The sequence below is a fragment of the Bufo bufo genome, chromosome 4, assembly GCF_905171765.1.
Source record: "Bufo bufo chromosome 4, aBufBuf1.1, whole genome shotgun sequence".
Lineage (NCBI taxonomy): Eukaryota > Metazoa > Chordata > Amphibia > Anura > Bufonidae > Bufo > Bufo bufo.
This window is the reverse complement of record NC_053392.1, coordinates 20,771,029-20,790,718: the sequence shown is the minus strand read 5'-3', so window position 1 is coordinate 20,790,718 and position 19,690 is coordinate 20,771,029. Positions and strand designations below refer to the sequence as shown.

Sequence of the window (19,690 nt, the reverse complement as noted above, 5' to 3'; positions counted from 1 at the left end):
CGCACACACACACACTCACACACACACACACACATTCACACACACACACACACATTCACACACACACACGCGCACACACACACACATTCACACACACACACACACACACACACATTCACACACGCCTTCATTGGTCAGAACAGTCTTTCAGTCATCTATGGTACTAGAGTCTGGGCTCCAATCCAGGGGTCCCATATCTTCATGAAGCGATCAGGGGTCCCTCTTCTCTCATACACAAACTTATATAATTCAAGATCAGCATTAACTAGATGTACCCATTGTTGCACAGTAGGATTCTTAGGAGGTTTCCAGTTGAGAAGGATAGTTTTCCTAGCATAATATAAGAGTATTCTATACAGCTTCCTGCCAAATTTGGTGGGAACAATCTCGTTGGCTACTCCCAACAGACTAGTGAGCTCAGTACAGACGTTAGGAAAGCCTAGTTTGTCATTAAAATATTTATGGATCTCTTCCCAGAAGCCATGAATAATCGGACACTGCCAAACCATGTGTATAAGACAACCGTTTTCATGTCCACATCTTGTACAATGAGGGTTCGGCAATTTACCCATTTTAAATAGCCTCACAGGAGTATAATAAATCCTATGAAGCCATTTAACTTGAATCAACTGATCCCTAGCACTTACCACTGTAGATCTCCATGTACAGCTAGATTCTTTAACATGAACATCTTCCAAACCTTCAATGTCCCTTTTCCACCTAACAAATGCCCTGTCCAGGGGGGAGTCCTGCAACGCCATCAACGACGCATACAGGGTCAACACTGGTTTGACCAAAGGAACCCTCCTAATCGCTGCCTCAACTGTACCACACTCCAGTTTTAAAGGTTCACTACCAAACTGAGCCTGACAGGCATGCCTGAGTTGAAGATATCTTTACAAACAACGCTGGGGCAAATTAAACTCCTGTTTCAAACTATTAAAGGTTCTAAATAGGCCCTTATCATATAGTTGGGTAAGGTAGCGCACCCCCCTCTGAGGCCAAAATTCAAACTCCAGTAATGAGAACAGCTCCGGAAGCACTCTGTTTCTACACAAAGGCAAATATGGCGACCAAGTAATATCATTCTCATCAGGGTTACATTTCTGACCCCATTTGACCCACATCTGTACTGCAGCAGCCATCGATTGGGTGTAGTGTATTGTAGACCTAGCCCCCCTCCTATACGCCAAGTTCGTAAGTGCCTCATAGGACCCCAATAAAGCTGCCTCCAACACTACCGCCGGGTTACCTGAGTCAGCCCGTACCCACCACGCCACATAGCTCAGCTGCACCGCTACATAGTACATGTACAGGTTTGGCAAGGCAAGACCCCCCCCGCAGGTAAGACGCCTGGAGGGTGGATCTCGCTATTCTGGGAGAAGACTTATTCCATAGAAAGGGAGCGATTATTCTATCCAAAGTAGCAAAATGTCTCTTGGGGAGTAACACTGGGGCAGCCCTATATAAGTATAGCAATTTTGGGAGAAGAATCATTTTTACCACATTGATACGCCCAATCAGAGTTAAAGGAAGGTTTTCCCAAGCCTCTAGCTTTCGAGTAATGGATTGCATTGTAGGAGCAACATTCAAATCATAAAATTTTGCCACTTCTTTATGAACAATAATCCCCAAATATGTAAATTGCTCCACAATCTGAAGCTTATTGTTCACCGAAATGCGAGCTGGGTCAACATCATCAACCAGACATAGACTAGACTTAGCCCAGTTCACACGGAGACCCGAGAAACCCCCAAATTGATCAACAACACCTAAAAGGGTATCCAAGGATTTCCCTGAATCTGCTAGGTATACCAGCATGTCATCAGCATATAATGAAAGCTTTTCTGATATTCCAGCTATTTCCCAGCCTTCTATACCTTAATTAGAGGATATGAGTATCGACAAAGGTTCCATAATTAATGCAAATAACAGGGGGGAGAGAGGGCAGCCCTGTCTAGTGCCTCTACCCAAGGGGAAGGAGTCCGATGTGTACCCATTCACCCTGACTCTCGCCGAAGGGGATCTATAAAGAATTTGTAACCAGCACAAAAATTTCTCCGGAAAGCCCATTTGAGTCAGTACTGCCCACATAAATTCCCATTCTACTGAATCAAATGCTTTTTCATTGTCTAAGGACGCAAGAGCCCTCATACCTCTGTTATCATGTTTGACCTGAAGGTTAGTGAACAATCGCCTTAAATTAATATCTGTGGTTTTCCCTGGCATAAAACCCGACTGATCTACCCCAACCAAGGAGAGAATTACCCCCCGCAATCTTAACGCCAGTACCTTCGCAAAGATTTTGACGTCAAGATTCAGAAGTGAGATAGGTCGATAAGAGCTACACTGGTCAGATGGTTTCCCCGACTTGTGAATCACTACTATCGTTGCCTCCAGAAAGGACGGTGGCAACGAACCACTTTCCAGTGCATACCTCAACAGCTTCCCAAATCTACTAACCAGGTCTTTAGAAAATCGCTTATACCATTCCGCAGGAAATCCATCGGGTCCCGGGGTTTTCTTGGTTGCTAAGGAACTAATGGCCGTTTTAATCTCCAGGTCAGATATGTCTGCCGCCAGGGCCCCCCTGTCATCTCTGTCCAAAGAAGGAATATTAATACCTGCTAAGAAATTGACAATTTCCTCCGAAGTACACGTGATCTTGGGGGCATACAATGTCTCATAATAGGAGGCAAACTGTCGGCAGACATCTCTGGGCTCCCTCAATAAGAGCCCCTGATCATTCAGAACTCCCGCCACCACCGTTTGTTGAGTCTCAGATCTAGTCAAGTACGCCAAGGCCCTGCCACACTTATCACCATCCGAAAAAATAGTTTGCCTCTGATTTAAAAGTTTCTTCTCAGTATATTCAGTTAAATGCAAAGTAAACCTACGCTGCGCCTCAAGCCACAAAGTCTGCTTCTCAGGGCACGGATCTAGTATATATAACCTCTCCTTATCAGCTAGTTCCGTCTCTAGTTTTATCCGTTTGATATTCAGTTCCTTTCTATGAGTTGCAATAGCAGCAATCAATGCCCCTCTCATTACTGACTTGAAAGCATCCCATTCTACCAGAGGATTCGTAGACCCTTCATTTTCTGCCCAGTAGTTCCCCATTGCATCTAGACTCTCGCTCACCACAGGTAATACCTCGAGCCACATAGGGTTTAACCGCCACTGCTTATCAGTCGAAGCCAGCGGCTGTGACAGTATCAGAAGAAGGGGGGCATGGTCTGAAACCCCTCTCGGTAGATAATCACTAGACTTGATATAGGGGGATAAGTCTCTGCTGACAAAGGCCAGATCTATACGAGAGAGTGAGCCAGTAGAAGCTGAATAGCAAGAGAATTGCGCATCCGTGGGGTGGAAATAGCGCCACGCCTCTACTAAATCATAAGTATTAGCCCAATGTGATAGGACATTGTTGTGTGAGGCCTGGGGAACCCTTCTGTCCCGTATAGGATCTAAAGTGGCATTATAGTCACCCATAATAATATAAGGCATTGCTGGAAATCCTGCTATTTTAGCTGTAATTAAGTCTAGGACCTCTCTGCGGAATGGCGGAGGGATATATAGTCCCACAAATAGGTACTGCAGGCCTCTGACACAAGCATGTAAAATCACATACCTACCATATGGGTCTAGCCGCACAGATAGTATTTGAAACGGAAGACTTTTAGCAATTAAAATAGACACGCCTCTAGCGTGGTTTGAGTAAACCGCTTGATATGTGGGGCCTATCCATGGGCGCCGCAAAGCTAGTACTTTCTGGCCCTGCAGGTGCGTTTCTTGCAATAACATTATGTCAGGGTTATACCTCTTCAGATAATTGAACACTAAAGACCGTTTAATCTTATCATTCAGACCCCGAACATTCCACGAAAGTAGCTTAATTACCGCCATTTATTCTTCCAAAGATAACATCTCCATAGTTTCCGACCAATGAAGGCACATTCACGCACACACACAAACCACATCAAAGAACCCCTCAACAGAGAAACCCTCTCCAACCCACCCATTCCCAACCTCCCCAACCCACCCTGCCCAAACCTTCCTAACATGGTTGAGCCTGACACCCCAAACTAGCAACTCCTGGGTACGATAACCTACCCTAACTCATTAGAACATATATACCATATAGGTACGTTGGTGATAGGAAGCAAATATATACGTCTACCCACAACAGTGCATAGTCATACAGGGTGTTGCCACCCAGCATACCAATATGGGGTTAAACATCTGATCAATAGACAAAGTCAAAGAACAGGGAATCTAACAGGAGTAATAATGGTGCATTTAAACCAGATACTCCCCCCGCCTCCCCAACATTTAATCAAGTATTATATGCTTCAGCTGCCAACACTATAGTATAAACCATCAGCGGTGAGGCCTTGCATTTAGATTTCTTTCAATCCATTCAGTAGCCTCTTCAGGAGTACTAAAAAAACGGACTGTTTCACCATCTTGCACCCTCAAGCGAGAAGGGTAGATCATGGCATATTTCACATTTTTGGCCCTCAGCCGCGCTCGGACCTCAGTAAACTGCTTCCTTTTCTTCTGGACCTCTGCAGTAAAGTCCGGGTAAAAGGACAAACGGACATTCTCATAGCTGACATTCCCCTTCTGCCGAGCAGCTAGCAAAATAGCGTCTCTGTCCCTGTAGTTCAGGATCTTCATGATGAAAGGTCTAGCAGGGGATCCCGGCGGTAAGGGCCTGGTTGGAATCCGATGTGCCCTTTCTATAACAAAGCAACTGGAAAGTGAGATGGGATGTAACACTTCTTTTATGAGCTGTTCCGCAAAAATTTCTAGGGTAGACCCTTCTGCTCGCTCCGGTAAGCCCAGGATACGGACGTTGTTACGGCTATTGCGGTTCTCAGCGTCCTCCGCCCTGGCTTGCAGCATCTGTACCTGTTGCAGCAGCTGCCTGGTGTCATTTCCAGCTGGTCTGGACGCATCTTCCACATCACTCACTCTTTGCTCCACTGCAGATGTTCTTTCACGTATTTTGTCAAAATCGTGTCGCAAACAGCTAAGATCAGACTGTAGATGGTCTATCTTTGATGTAAGAGCAGCTTGACAGGCAGCTATAGCTTTCATAATTTAAGAGGCTTCAGCAGAGGAACCAGGGACAGGAGACCCCTCACTTTCCTGTTCAGCTTGACTCATGGCGTCCATGAATCGTTTAACAGATGATGGAGCCACAGAAGAAGTTTTGCGGCCCATAGAAATAGTCCACAGACACTTTAAAGATCTGCTGGGGTTTGTCACTCATGCAGCAAATCAAGATGAGGCTTTATTAAATTCAGCAAGTCCTGCCACACAGCCAAGTAGACTGCCAGATGGGGAGGGGGATAAGTACACCAGCACCACCACTAAACTTTCATATATAAGGACTCCTAACAGGATTACCACTGCAGGACTTCAGGATAATAGTGGAAGTAGGGAGATACAGAGCGTTTCGCCGATCCCCCCCGTTTGCTGGGGCAGAGAGGAGCGCCGCTGCACATACACTTAACGGCAAGATGGCGCCCACCGCGCGGCTTCTTCCCACCTCGGTCTTCGGCTCAAGATTCCAGCAGGTATCGGCAGCAGTCCAAGGTAAGTTGTTAGCAACTTTCAGCAAGCCGTACCTGCGCTGTGTACCTTGTGGCGGATCGTGTCCCGGCCTCACTCCACACTCTCCTCAGTTTGCGTCCCTCTGCTCCTCTCCCTCAATCCGTCGGCATCCACAGCGCCACAGCCAAAACTCAGCAATCCAGCACCGGGCAGAGTGTCCCCAAGTATGAAGGGGTCCAACATATAGTGAATGCGCTCAAAAAAACCCGATTATGCCAGGTGTATAAAGGATATTTCACAGGATTTTGTAGGAGCACTGCAGTCCTGCTTCCTCACTCCATGCTGGCTCGGCCACGCCCCACTGTCCTCTGTATATAATATCAGTCACTAGACTGTCCTCTGTATATAACATCAGTCACTAGACCGTCCCCTGTATATAATATCAGTCACTAGACTGTCCTCTGTATATAATATCAGTCACTAGACTGTCCTCTGTATATAATATCAGTCACTAGACTGTCCTCTGTATATAATATCAGTCACTAGACTGTCCCCTGTATATAATATCAGTCACTAGACTGTCCTCTGTATATAATATCAGTCACTAGACCGTCCCCTGTATATAATATCAGTCACTAGACTGTCCTCTGTATATAATATCAGTCACTAGACTGTCCTCTGTATATATTAGTCACTAGACTGTCCTCTGTATATAATATCAGTCACTAGACTGTCCTCTGTATATAATATCAGTCACTAGACTGTCCTCTGTATATAATATCAGTCACTAGACTGTCCTCTGTATATAATATCAGTCACTAGACTGTCCTCTGTATATAATATCAGTCACTAGACTGTCCTCTGTATATAATATCAGTCACTAGACTGTCCTCTGTATATAATATCAGTCACTAGACTGTCCCCTGTATATAATATCAGTCACTAGACTGTCCCCTGTATATAATATCAGTCACTAGACTGTCCTCTGTATATAATATCAGTCACTAGACTGTCCCCTGTATATAATATCAGTCACTAGACTGTCCCCTGTATATAATATCAGTCACTAGACTGTCCCCTGTATATAATATCAGTCACTAGACCGTCCCCTGTATATAATATCAGTCACTAGACCGTCCCCTGTATATAATATCAGTCACTAGACTGTCCCCTGTATATAATATCAGTCACTAGACTGTCCTCTGTATATAATATCAGTCACTAGACTGTCCCCTGTATATAATATCAGTCACTAGACTGTCCTCTGTATATAATATCAGTCACTAGACTGTCCTCTGTATATAATATCAGTCACTAGACTGTCCTCTGTATATAATATCAGTCACTAGACTGTCCTCTGTATATAATATCAGTCACTAGACTGTCCTCTGTATATAATATCAGTCACTAGACTGTCCTCTGTATATAATATCAGTCACTAGACTGTCCTCTGTATATAATATCAGTCACTAGACTGTCCTCTGTATATAATATCAGTCACTAGACTGTCCTCTGTATATAATATCAGTCACTAGACTGTCCTCTGTATATAATATCAGTCACTAGACTGTCCTCTGTATATAATATCAGTCACTAGACTGTCCTCTGTATATAATATCAGTCACTAGACTGTCCTCTGTATATATCAGTCACTAGACTGTCCTCTGTATATAATATCAGTCACTACACTAGACTGTCCTCTGTATATATCAGTCACTAGACTGTCCTCTGTATATAATATCAGTTATTAGCGTGCTCTCTGCATATATCAGCCACTAGATTGTCTCCTGTATACAGTACAGACCAAAAGTTTGGACACACCTTCTCATTCAAAGAGTTTTCTTTATTTTCATGACTATGAAGGCATCAAAACTATGAATTAACACATGTGGAATTATATACATAACAAACAAGTGTGAAACAACTGAAAATATGTCATATTCTAGGTTCTTCAAAGTAGCCACCTTTTGCTTTGATTACTGCTTTGGACACTCTTGGCATTCTCTTGATGAGCTTCAAGAGGTAGTCCCCTGAAATGGTCTTCCAACAGTCTTGAAGGAGTTCCCAGAGATGCTTAGCACTTGTTGGCCCTTTTGCCTTCACTCTACGGTCCAGCTCACCCCAAACCATCTCGATTGGGTTCAGGTCCGGTGACTGTGGAGGCCAGGTCATCTGGCGCAGCACCCCATCACTCTCCTTCATGGTCAAATAGCCCTTACTTTCAAAGTTTTCCCAATTTTTCAGCTGACTGACCTTCATTTCTTAAAGCAATGATGGCCACTCGTTTTTCTTTACTTAGCTGCTTTTTTCTTGCCATAATACAAATTCTAACAGTCTATTCAGTAGGACTATCAGCTGTGTATCCACCTGACTTCTCCTCAACGCCACTGATGGTGCCAACCCCATTTATAAGGCAAGAAATCCCACTTATTAAACCTGACAGGGCACACCTGTGAAGTGAAAACCATTTCAGGTGACTACATCTTGAAGCTCATCAAGAGAATGCCAAGAGTGTGCAAAGCAGTAATCAAAGCAAAAGGTGGCTACTTTGAAGAACCTAGAATATGACATATTTTCAGTTGTTTCACACTTGTTTGTTATCTATATAATTTCACATGTGTTAATTCATAGTTTTGATGCCTTCATAGTCATGAAAATAAAGAAAACTCTTTGAATGAGAAGGTGTGTCCAAACTTTTGGTCTGTACTGTATATTATCAGTATTTTCTGTATATACCAATTAGAGTGCTCTTTGTATATTAGTTATTAGAGTGCTCTCTGTATATTAGAGTGCTCTCTGTATACAAGTTATTAGAGTACTCTCTGTATACAAGTTATTAGAGTGATGTGTATACAAGTTATTAGAGTGCTCTGTGTATATTAGTTATTAGAGTGCTCTGTGTATATTAGTTATTAGAGTGCTCTCTTTGTTTTTTCCAGGCTCAGTGATAAATAATAGACTCAGGTTTATAAATGGGGTTTATTGCTGGAATTGTCACTACAAGATCAGGGCGTTAGAAAAGGGATAGAAAATCCAATGCTTTACCTACGACTCGGCCTAAAAATGTTGGTGAGGAGGAGGCGGCGGCGGTGACATCATGGCGGCTAGTCCGTGCACTGCGACCTTGCAGGAAGCACCTCTGACCTTGTGACAAAGACAGTGCAAATATTCTTCCCCTCGTCAGTGATGGCGCACTAGGCACTGCCAACCTGGAGAACTCTTCTCGATGCCCAGGGGTTCATGATTAAACTGGTGGCCGGGCAATGCCTTCTCCTTGGTGAGGTAACGCCCCCTGTGGTAGGGGCCCTTCAAACAGTGTCAGTACTCTCCGAGGCAAGGGGTGACGGCTGCTCTGACAACAATCCCTCCGGAGAAGAGTCACCTGGGAACCTACCCCCAACCAGGGGCCACGGGACAGGTTCTCAAACCACACGGCTTCACGGGAACGGAGGATGCTGCTCCTTCACAACTACTACTACTATTAATACTGTCACACCACTGAGTACGTGATCGGTGGACGCAGACATAGCAACCTTTTACGTATAAAAGAATAAACTGATGGGTAAAACTAAGTTCCCCCCCGAAGCTGCAGCTCTGAATTTATCAGGTGAGTATTGTTGTCGTAAGGTGTTAAAACCCTTTAAAAAAAAAACCTGCAGGTAAGTCGTTCGCTAGTGGAGAAGTCATGAGACAAAGGCTGGGCCTCAGGGCCATGATCCCAGCACAGCAGCAGATCCATGTGTGCACAAGACAAGGTGCTGGAGCGGCCGAGTGCCCCCCCGCCAACGCTGCATCGGGAACCGAGACCAAAGTCTCCAGGAAACAGGTCACTGCCGCCAATACTGCTTCTACACATCACTCGTGAAATGGGGGAACTTATTCCCACCTGGCATCACCGATTACAGGGGGCACTTGCGTATTCCCACCTGGCGCCACCGATTACAGGGGGCACTGGTGTATTCCCACCTGGCGCCACCGATTACAGGGGGCACTGGCGTATTCCCACCTGGCGCCACCGATTACAGGGGGCACTGGCGTATTCCCACCTGCCTCCACCGATTTCAGGGGGCACTTGCGTATTCCCACCTGGCGCCATGGATTAGAAGGGGGCACTTGCGTATTCCCACCTGGTGCCACCGATTACAGTGGGCACTTATTCCCACTCGATGTCACCGATTACAGGGGGCACTTGCGTATTCCCACTCGATGTCACCGATTACAGTGGGCACTTATTCCCACTCGATGTCACCGATTACAGGGGGTACTTCTACCTGGTAATTACAGGGGGGCATTTACTTATTAGGAATATTCTTATTTGAAGCTCATCTCATTCTGCAGGACTGCAAGGGTTAAGCTCCCCTTTCTCCGTGTGCATCTCAAAGGCTTTTTACAATAGCTAATTAGCGTCTGCTGTATACACTGTGCTGTTTGTATCACTTGCCTGAGCAATACTGTTCCACGCTTGCTAGTTTCCGCTAAGGCGTTTGTTCCGGTGGTCTGCCAGCGCACCGACCTGTGCCTGTTTACCGGCTTCTGAGCCTCTGCTGCCAGCCCTGACCTCGGACCTGTTTTTACGGATTGGCGTGAACTTTGCCCGTTACCTCTCTGTGCTCTGACCTCGGTGGGTCAGCTGTCAACTATACCAGGACTACTACAACAGGTAGAGGCCCAGTGGGTCTTCTGCAGCGAAGTGCAGATCCCTGTAGAGGGGGTTAAAGGGCCATTACCAGGGGACTGTCAGGATACTGCCGTTAGGTTTAGCCGGGTGACTGACACAGTGGTTCCACACCTTGTATGTAGTCACCCCCGGCCAAGACCCTGCGCAGGGACAGGAGAGCTGCCGCAGCTGACGTCCTTTCACATCAATGACGAGTAAATAATCTCCAGAAGACAGGATATTGAGGCGAACACTGATTAGAGGGGGCACTTACTTACTCCCACCTGGGGGCACATTCTTTTCCCCATGACTGTACATTGAGCACTCTAGTCACAGCTAGTCTCCTCTTCCATCATGTCCAATACTGCACTGATTATAAGGGACACCTGATTATAAGGGACACCTTTTTCCCATGACTGTTCATAGAACACTAGTCACAGCCAAAGCTGCAACCAATATTGTGTTACATCATGTCCAATGCTGCATTCCCAACAAATCTTGAGCTGCCTGCCGTTCAGCTTTCAGACCAGGTCTGATATAATACTCCAGTCACAGGCAGAGCTGCAGCTGCCACTTCACATACATGTGGCCGTTCTGTGCAAAAAAAAAACAACACCTGAAGGAATCTGCCGACTACACGGCTCCTTGATCAGCGACACGCTCGGCTCTGCAGGCTGCTCGCACCCCCGATACTGTACTGTAAACCCCATCTCCCAAAACGCATCGGAAGCAGACGCCAGAGTTAGAGCAGGGCATGTAATAGAACGGCGGCTGGAGTGTAACAAATGATTCTGGATGTCTTCTTGGTGCAGCTCTAGAGGTGACTGGAGTATAAGAGATGATGCTAGAGGTCAGTAGGGGGGGGGGGGGGCGATATTGTACAGCTCATCGCCAAGGTGTTAAAAGTTAGTCATCTAAAATTGCGCAGGAGGAGGCAGCTACATTCTCTGGTCACGTACCGCGGTGATACTTAGTATGTAAATCTTGCACCCCCAGGTAATAATAAAAAATAAAAAAAAAGGGGTGGTAGGAAGGGTAGTGGACCACCTGAGCCACGGGGGTTACTCGTAGCAGGCGATCCATCACCCCTCCTCCGTCTCCACAGTGTATATCATTAACATAAAAAAAAAACATTAAAACAGGAAAGAGTTAAAAGTGTTGCGGTGACAAAGGCCACACGACTAATACTGCTTGACGCCACAGGAAAAGACAGAGATGTGCGCGCCCCCCCCCCCCCCACTAAACTGCGAGGCCACCGCCCAATATAAATGCCCTGACGATGTTACCACTGGTCCAATCCACGAGCCACGTACAGTACCACTCCGGCCAGCAGATGAGCAGCACCCGATAAAATCTGGCACCTCGGTGCGGAGGAAGCCGCCAGGGGTGCAGTCAGTGTACTGTGGTTATAAAGGAAGACTGGGATCTTAGTATAAGGCACGGCTGTGGCCCAAACGCTGTCCTCGCCCCCTGGAGCGCCCACGGGCACAAAGTCACTATAAACAGTAGATTTTGCCCTCTGTCCCAGTAATAAATTATGATCCAGTGTGGATGGTGGAGGGTCACTGGCAGGGGGCCCCCTGCCTCACCCCACCGGGCCCTGCATGCGGCAGGAGAAGCCGAGGTTGGCGCCAGCATCTTGGCAATGCATCGTCTGAGAGAAGCTGCTCGTGTCCGGCATTGGGTTTAAGATCCCCCCGCACTGAGGGCAGGACTGGAACGTCTCTAGGTGGCTGGCGTTTTCGCTGAAGGTCCGCTCGCACAGGTCGCACTGGAAAAGCTTCTCCTGGAGCATCCAGTCATCTTGGTCTTTAGGGGGAAGGTTACGACAAGGCAGCCGTCGCTTGGAATCGTCTCCGGCCCTATCGTCATCGTCGGAGTCCGCCGTCTGCTCGTAGTTCCGCCTCTGAGGGGGGCGCCGCTTCCTCTTGCCGGGACGGGTGACTACGCAGAGGGTGGAAATACCTGGTAAAGACTCCCGGTGGGAGCCGAAGCTTGGCTGAGCCAGGGAGATGACTTCCGTATCTGGAAAAGAGGAAGAAGATGATGATCGCTGGGCATGGAGACTGGAAGCAGTTGTGCATTTAGGGTCACGTGACACGCGGTTCTACTGGCGGGACCACCTACTTGTACATTACCCTTGTTTGGTGGAGGATGCGGGTACAGTACGTGTAAATCTGCATCGATGCCCACCCAACCTGTGCAGTGGGGGAGAGCGGATGTACCAACCTGGCTCAGCAGGCAGCGCCTCCTCCTTGCCGTCTTCTGCAGGAAGCGCGTCTTCTTTTAACGCCCACAGGGAAAGGTCTGGGTCGAATCCTGAGATACCTGGAATCAGAGGTGATGTGTGATACAGCCGCCATCTCCACTGCGCTACCGCAGGCACTAAGCCGCCCGTCACCCAGCTTTCCCAGGTACAGATACAGGAAGAGTAAACATAAATCACTTGTGTACCATACACAGCGGTAAACACACATCTCCCACAATGCAGCAACACGCTGAAGCAGCAAGGGGGTATTGTGACTGCAGCTTTCGCTGTGGCTGGAGCACAAGACATGATATAAACGTGGGGCGGCACGGTGGCTCAGTGGTTAGCGGACTGCTGGCAGCTGCGAGTGTGACTGGAGAAGAAGACATGAGATAAGTTCTGACTTGTCTGCAGATCTGGATGTGAGTGGAGAAGATATGATATAAACACAGACTAGTGACCGCAGCTCTGGGTGGGACTCACTGGGGCTGGACGTGTCTTGCTCCTCATTCGGGTCTCTGTCGTCGTCGTCATCGTGGTGTTTGATCCTTAGTAAGATGTCCGGAGCAGAGCTGCCACCCGGAGCTATGATGAAAGAAAAGAGAGGACGTATGAGTGGCGGCCATGTTACAGACATAGAGCACCGTACGATCCTACAGCGAATGTGCGGCCGCAGGCGCCACACGGACTAGGGCGTCTGCTCTGGATCAGCCTGCGATTAACCCATTCAGGACCGGGCTATTTTGGACCGTCACCCTCTGTCATGCACCAAAGATACTGTGGCCATTATCGACAAAGCCATCTAAGGGGTTAAAAACTGCTACACCCACAGGATCACCCTACCACCGCTGGTTAGCAACAGGTTAAAAGAAATGAAATGGACCCAACAAAGCTGTGTGACATCGTGTGAGCCGACAACCAATCACGGGCCGCTGCACTGACTGATCAGCCATAGTGACTGCGGCGCCACATCTGTACACTATACCGGAAGCACGATTATAGGGGCCACTCACCGTGTCCTGGCTCCGGGGCTCCACTGTCCTTCTCCTCCTCTTTGATCTTCAGAAGGACGTCTCCGTTTACAATCTTGTACCCTGGGGGAAGGAGAGAATAGTGAGCGTCTCACTGCCAGAACCGCGGCAAACCCAGAAACGTCCTACCAATGGGATCCACCGCTATACTCTATGGTCCCAGAGGTCAGGAACCTCTGCCGGGAGGAGCCACACAATGCATTTTCATAATGGATGGGGCCCCCAGAATACTAAATACATATGGTAAAGAGCACCTTTCAGCAAGATCAACCGCATTAAATCAAGCGTACTGCCTGGTAGGACTGATCCCTTTCTGCCACGTCCTTGCTAGTGATGGCTGCATCTCAGGTGTTCACAGTGGACAATCTAAGCTTTCAGATGAGTGGGAAGAAACTGGAATACAGCCGTCAAAAACTGCAGCTCCCATTCCCAACTCGACCGCTAACGACTGCATCTTGGACTGTATCGTGGTCTTGTTTTAAAGCTTAGGGTGTCAATTTTCAAACAAGACCTGACCGATGGCTCTAACTGCTATGCTGCCTGAGAAACTGGGGGTTAAAGCAGGACCCCCGTTCAGCCAGCCATGATCTGAGCCAGCCTGCAGCAGGATGGATGGGGTAAGCGCAGAGAAGGAAAGAACTAGATCATCATCTCCCTGTACAGTGGATATAAAAAGTCTACACACCCCTGTTAAAATGTCAGGTTTCTGTGCTGTAAAAAATAAATAAATAACAAAGCTCAATCATTTCAGAACTTTCTCCACCTTTAATGTGACCTATAAACTGTACAACTCAATTGAAAAAGAAACAAATCTTTTAGGTGGAGGGAACAAAAAAATAATAATGTGGTTGCATAAGTGTGCACACCCTCTTATAACTGGGGATGTAGCTGTGTTCAGTATTAAGCAATCACATTCAGAATCCGGTTAAATAGGAGTCAGCATACACCGGCCATCATGTAAAGTGCCTCTGATTAACCCCAAATAAAGTTCAGCTGCTCTAGTTGGTCTTTCCTGAAACTTTCTTAGTCGCATCCCACAGCAAAAGCCACGGTCCACAGAGAGCTTCCAAAGCATCAGAGGGATCTCATTGTTAGAAGGTATCAGTCAGGAGAAGGGGACAAAATAATCTCCAAGGCATTAGATAGACCATGGAACACAGTGAAGACCGTCATCATCAAGTGGAGAAAGTATGGCCCAACAGGGACATTACCAAGAACTGGACGTCCCTCCAAAATTTATGAAAAGACGAAGAAAACTGGTCTGGGAGGCGACCAAGAGGCCTACAGCAACATTAAAGGAGCTGCAGGAATATCTGGCAAGTACTGGCTGTGTGGTACATGTAACAACAATCTCCCGTATTCTTCATATGTCTGGGCTATGGGGTAGAGTGGCAAGACGAAAGCCTTTTCTTACGAAGAGAAACATCCAAGCCAGGCAACATTTTGCAAAAACACATCTGAAGTCTCCCAAAAGCATGTGGGAAAAGGTGTTATGGTCTGATGAAACCAAGGTTGAACTTTTTGGCCATAATTCCAAAAGATATGTTTAGCCCAAAAACAACACTGCACATCACCAGAAGAACACCATAGCCACAGTGAAGCATGGTGGTGGCAGCATCATGCCAAGGGGCTGTTGTTCTTCAGCTGGAACTGTGGCCTTAGTTAAGCTAGAGGGAATTATGAACAGGTCCAAATACTAGTCAATGTTGGCACAAAACCTTCAGGCTTCTGCTAGAAAGCTGAACATGAAGAGGAACTTCATCTTTCAGCATGACAACGACCCAAAGCATACATCCAAATCAACAAAGGAATGGCTTCATCAGAAGAAGATTAAAGTTTTGGAATGGCCCAGCCAGAGCCCAGACCTGAATCCGATTGACAATCTGTGGGGTGATCTGAAGAGGGCTGTGCCCAGGAGATGCCCTCGCAATCTGACAGATCTAGAGTGTTTTTGCCAAGAAGAGCGGGCAAATCTTGGCAAGTCAAAATGTGCCATGCTGATAGACTCCTACCCAAAAAGACTGAGTGCTGTAATCAAATCAAAAGGTGCTTCAACAAAGTATTAGTATAAGGGTCTGCACACTTCTGCAACCATATTATTTAGTTTTTATATTTTTTCTTCCCTCCACCTAAAAGATTTCAGTTTGTTTTTCAATAGTTGTACAGTTTATAGGTCACATTAAAGGTGGAAAAAGTTCTGAAATGATTCATCTTTGTCTCATTTTTTTACATTTTAGCAGGGGTGTGTAGACTTTTTAGATCCACTGTACATGAGCCCAGGGGAGAGGATTACATGGACTTCTGTGCATGTTATCAGTATACTGCCGAGCACTTGCCCATCTCCCCTCTGCACCTAATTAGGCCGTTTACTGACGCCATGACCCAGACATTTACTGACGCGCTACACTGTCCCTATCCTGTCCATACTGGATCTACCCTAATAAAAAGATTATATATATATATATATGCATCCGTTTTTCAGGCTGTGCTGTGTCCGAGGACGGACGCCTCTTACCCATGCCCTCCAGTGCCGCGTGGATCTCCCGCATCACGTTCTTGTACAGCTCCTTCTGCCATTCCTCCAGACCGCCCCACTCCTTGGCAGAGAAATAGGCAGCCACATCATGGAAGGTGACCAGACCCTGGATGGAGAAGAGTGAAGATGGTGACTGACAGACGACTTAGATGGACAAGGAACTTTAAGGGGTATTCCGCTTATAAGTTATCCCCCTATGCACAGGATGTCAGTGGGGGTCCTATCGGCTATCTCCAGTGCTCCCACGGAAACGAATGGAGCAGTGGCTTTACCGACCAGCTGCTCCCTACATTTGCGGGGGGTTCCGCAGGGTATGGGGCTACAGTTCTCATTATCGGTGGGGGTCCTACTGCTGACATCTGACAGGATAGGGGATAACTTGTTATAACCAGGATACCCCTTTAAGAACAAAGGACAGAAGGGAAAGGAAACGGCAACACAGATCTACTGCACAGGATGCCGGCGCCTCCGCTGACTGCAGGGATCTCACCGCTCCGTACATGACACTAGAGAAGTCTATAATGATGTCTGACACACTGTAACTACACCTCAGCTGTGTGACCAGGTAAGGAAAGATATTCAGCCTCTAGATGTAAATAATGAATGTTCCTGGATAAGGTACTCACTGATGACCTTACATCCTGTATTATACTCCAGAGCTGCACTCACTATTCTGCTGGTGCAGTCACTGTGTACATACATTACATTACTTATCCTGTACTGATCCTGAGTTACATCCTGTATTATACTCCAGAGCTGCACTCACTATTCTGCTGGTGCAGTCACTGTGTACATACATTACTTATCCTGTACTGATCCTGAGTTACATCCTGTATTATACTCCAGAGCTGCACTCACTATTCTGCTTGTGCAGTCACTGTGTACATACATTACATTACTTATCCTGTACTGATCCTGAGTTACATCCTGTATTATACTCCAGAGCTGCACTCACTATTCTGCTGGTGCAGTCACTGTGTACATACATACATTACTTATCCTGTACTGATCCTGAGTTACATCCTGTATTATACTCCAGAGCTGCACTCACTATTCTGCTGGTGCAGTCACTGTGTACATACATTACTTATCCTGTACTGATCCTGAGTTTCATCCTGTATTATACTCCAGAGCTGCACTCACTATTCTGCTGGTGCAGTCACTGTGTACATACATTACTTATCCTGTACTGATCCTGAGTTACATCCTGTATTATACCACAGAGCTGCACTCACTATTCTGCTGGTGCAGTCACTGTGTACATACATTACTTATCATGTACTGATCCTGAGTTACATCCTGTATTATACTCCAGAGCTGCACTCACTATTCTGCTGGTGCAGTCACTGTGTACATACATACATTACTTATCCTGTACTGATCCTGAGTTACATCCTGTATTATACTCCAGAGCTGCACTCACTATTCTGCTGGTGCAGTCACTGTGTACATACATTACTTATTTTGTACTGATCCTGAGTTACATCCTGTATTATACTCCAGAGCTGCACTCACTATTCTGCTGGTGGAGTCACTGTGTACATTACATTACTTATTTTGTACTGATCCTGAGTTACATCCTGTATTATACTCCAGAGCTGCACTCACTATTACATTACTTATTTTGGACTTCAGCAGCAGAATAGCGAGTGCAGCTGTGGAGTATAATGCAGATATAATTCAGTACTGTGGACTGATGGGATCGTATTACTGCTCTGCCCTGTGTTCCGATGATGTCACTCACCCGCCCGGGGATGAGGCTCTTCTCCTCCGCCCCCAGCTGCTCTGGCTCCTCCCACTCCTCCTTAATTTTAGGGCTGCAGTGGCTCGTGTCTTCATAGGGCGCCTCCTCATCTATAATGGAGAGAAGATGATCAGTTATCAGCAGATGGACCTCCAGCAGGATGTCAGTGAGGGACATCCCCCCCGAGTAACGCACCTTCTCTCTTCACCGTGTGGCCGTTCACCGCCTCGCCCACGCCCTCCGCCTCCTCACTCTTCTGCAGGACTCTCTGCTGGGGCTTCAGGCCGGCCGCCATCTTCAGGTGCTTCATGATGCCTCTTATCCTGGCCTCGCCCACGGGCAGGTTTTTGAACCAGCGGGCGTACCCGGGGCGGCGGTCGGGCTGTGGGGTGAGGTAGAAGGGGGAGTCCTTGGTCTTCATCTTGTCGGGCCTCTCCTGGGCGTACTTCTGGTAGGCTTTGACCACGTCACGGTCGGGCTGCTCGGGGCTCTCGTAGATCTGCATCCTCATGGTGTGCACGGGGTGGAGGCGGCTGGCGCCGCGGCCGCCCGCCAGCTTCTTGGTGTGCTCCAGGTACTTCCTGCCCTGCGGGTCGGACTTCAGGGTGATGTCGCCCCAGCGGAGGCTGTGCTGCTCCAGAGTGCGGAGGCTGAAGTGGAGGCCGATGTTGAAGAACAGCATGTGGAGCAGGGCGGTGGGGCTGTGCAGGCCGATGGCGCCCGTGGCGTACAGCCGCTCTATGTCGCGCTCGCTCAGCGGCTCGGCCTGGTTGGGGGGGGTGCTCCGGCTCAGGGTCTTCAGGTAGGACTGCCGCTCCCGCATGGCGCTCACCGTCTTCTTGAACTTGGTCTCCTTGGAGCGGTAGATGGCGTGCGGGTAGCCGCTCTTCTCGAAGTGGCGGTCCAGGCTGCCCAGGATGCCGCGCAGCGTGCCCGCCTCGTACTCGGAGCCGTCGGGCTTACGGTGGGTGCGGATGAAGGTGGACAGGTGGTCATCCAGCTCGCCCACGGGGATGGACAGCAACGGCCTCTCCTCCCGCGCCCGGCACAGGTACGTCTGCACGATGCGCAGGTCAAACTTGGTCTTCTTCAAGGTGTTCTTGTTGTCTGACTGCCAGAAATCCGCCATCTTCTTCTGTGACATCATAGCTGCTGGTTAAGGGTCCGCCAGTGAGCTCATCACTTACAAGCCGCCGATGACGTCACTCCTCTGACGTCACCGCACCCCGGGCGCTGACACAACGACCTCGCTGTCCCGTGCTGAGAACCTCGGGCCGCTCCGGTCGCCGACAACTGGCAACTTCCCGCGGATCGGAAATCCTGCATGAGCGCCGCCTAGCAGGACGCATGCGCAGATGGCCAGAGCGCGGCGAAGGCATGCGCAGTAGGCAAGAAAACGCGCGGAGGGCGGAAGTTTGTGCGGCGCGTGCGCAGGTGAGAGGAGAGGGAGCGTTGACATTGCGCATGAGCAGAATACTAGTTCTGGACTTTCTCGGGGACGTGAGAATGTAGAAGTCTGCGGGTGGTGGTAATGGTGGGGTTGAGACTAGAATGGAGTTGTTACAATGAGGTCCTCCCCCTGGAGTCAGTAATCTAGCCTGTTCAGTGTAGAGCAGGCTAGAATGGAGTTGTTACAATGAGGTCCTCACCCTGGAGTCAGTAATCTAGCCTGTTCAGTGTAGAGCAGGCTAGAATGGAGTTGTTACAATGAGGTCCTCACCCTGGAGTGAGTATTCTAGCCTGTTTAGTGTAGAGCAGGCTAGAATGGAGTTGTTAGGAGGAGGTCCTCCCCCTGGAGTCAGTAATCTAGTCTGTTCACTAGAAAGCAGGCTAGAATGGAGTTGTTAGGAGGAGGTCCTCCTGTTCTTCATGTTACTTAATAAATTCTTTGCATTCTTAATTCCGGAAACTG

General features: G+C 47.9%; 1 protein-coding gene across 1 annotated transcript; it reads right to left on the bottom strand.

Moving 5' to 3' along the window:
• Nucleotides 1–10,216: 10,216 nt before the first annotated feature.
• LOC120997051 lies at nt 10,217–19,142 on the bottom strand. Its single transcript, XM_040426954.1, has 7 exons — nt 17,974–19,142; nt 17,779–17,888; nt 16,014–16,140; nt 13,481–13,561; nt 12,951–13,052; nt 12,449–12,547; nt 10,217–12,244 (listed from the first exon to the last, which is right to left on the bottom strand). The coding sequence occupies exons 1-7, from the start codon at nt 18,923–18,925 to the stop codon at nt 11,805–11,807; spliced, it is 1,911 nt and encodes a 636-aa protein (XP_040282888.1). The 5' UTR covers nt 18,926–19,142; the 3' UTR covers nt 10,217–11,804.
• Nucleotides 19,143–19,690: the final 548 nt, after the last annotated feature.

Coding starts and splice junctions, on each gene's coding strand:
- LOC120997051 (XM_040426954.1), bottom strand. CDS start 18,925: ATGATGTCACAGAAGAAGATGGCGGATTTCTGGCAGTCAGACAACAAG. Junction 12,548..12,950: donor GCAAGACACGTCCAGCCCCA/GTGAGTCCCACC, acceptor CTCTGATTCCAG/GTATCTCAGGATTCGACCCA. Junction 12,245..12,448: donor GGCGCTGCCTGCTGAGCCAG/GTTGGTACATCC, acceptor CCTCTTTTCCAG/ATACGGAAGTCATCTCCCTG.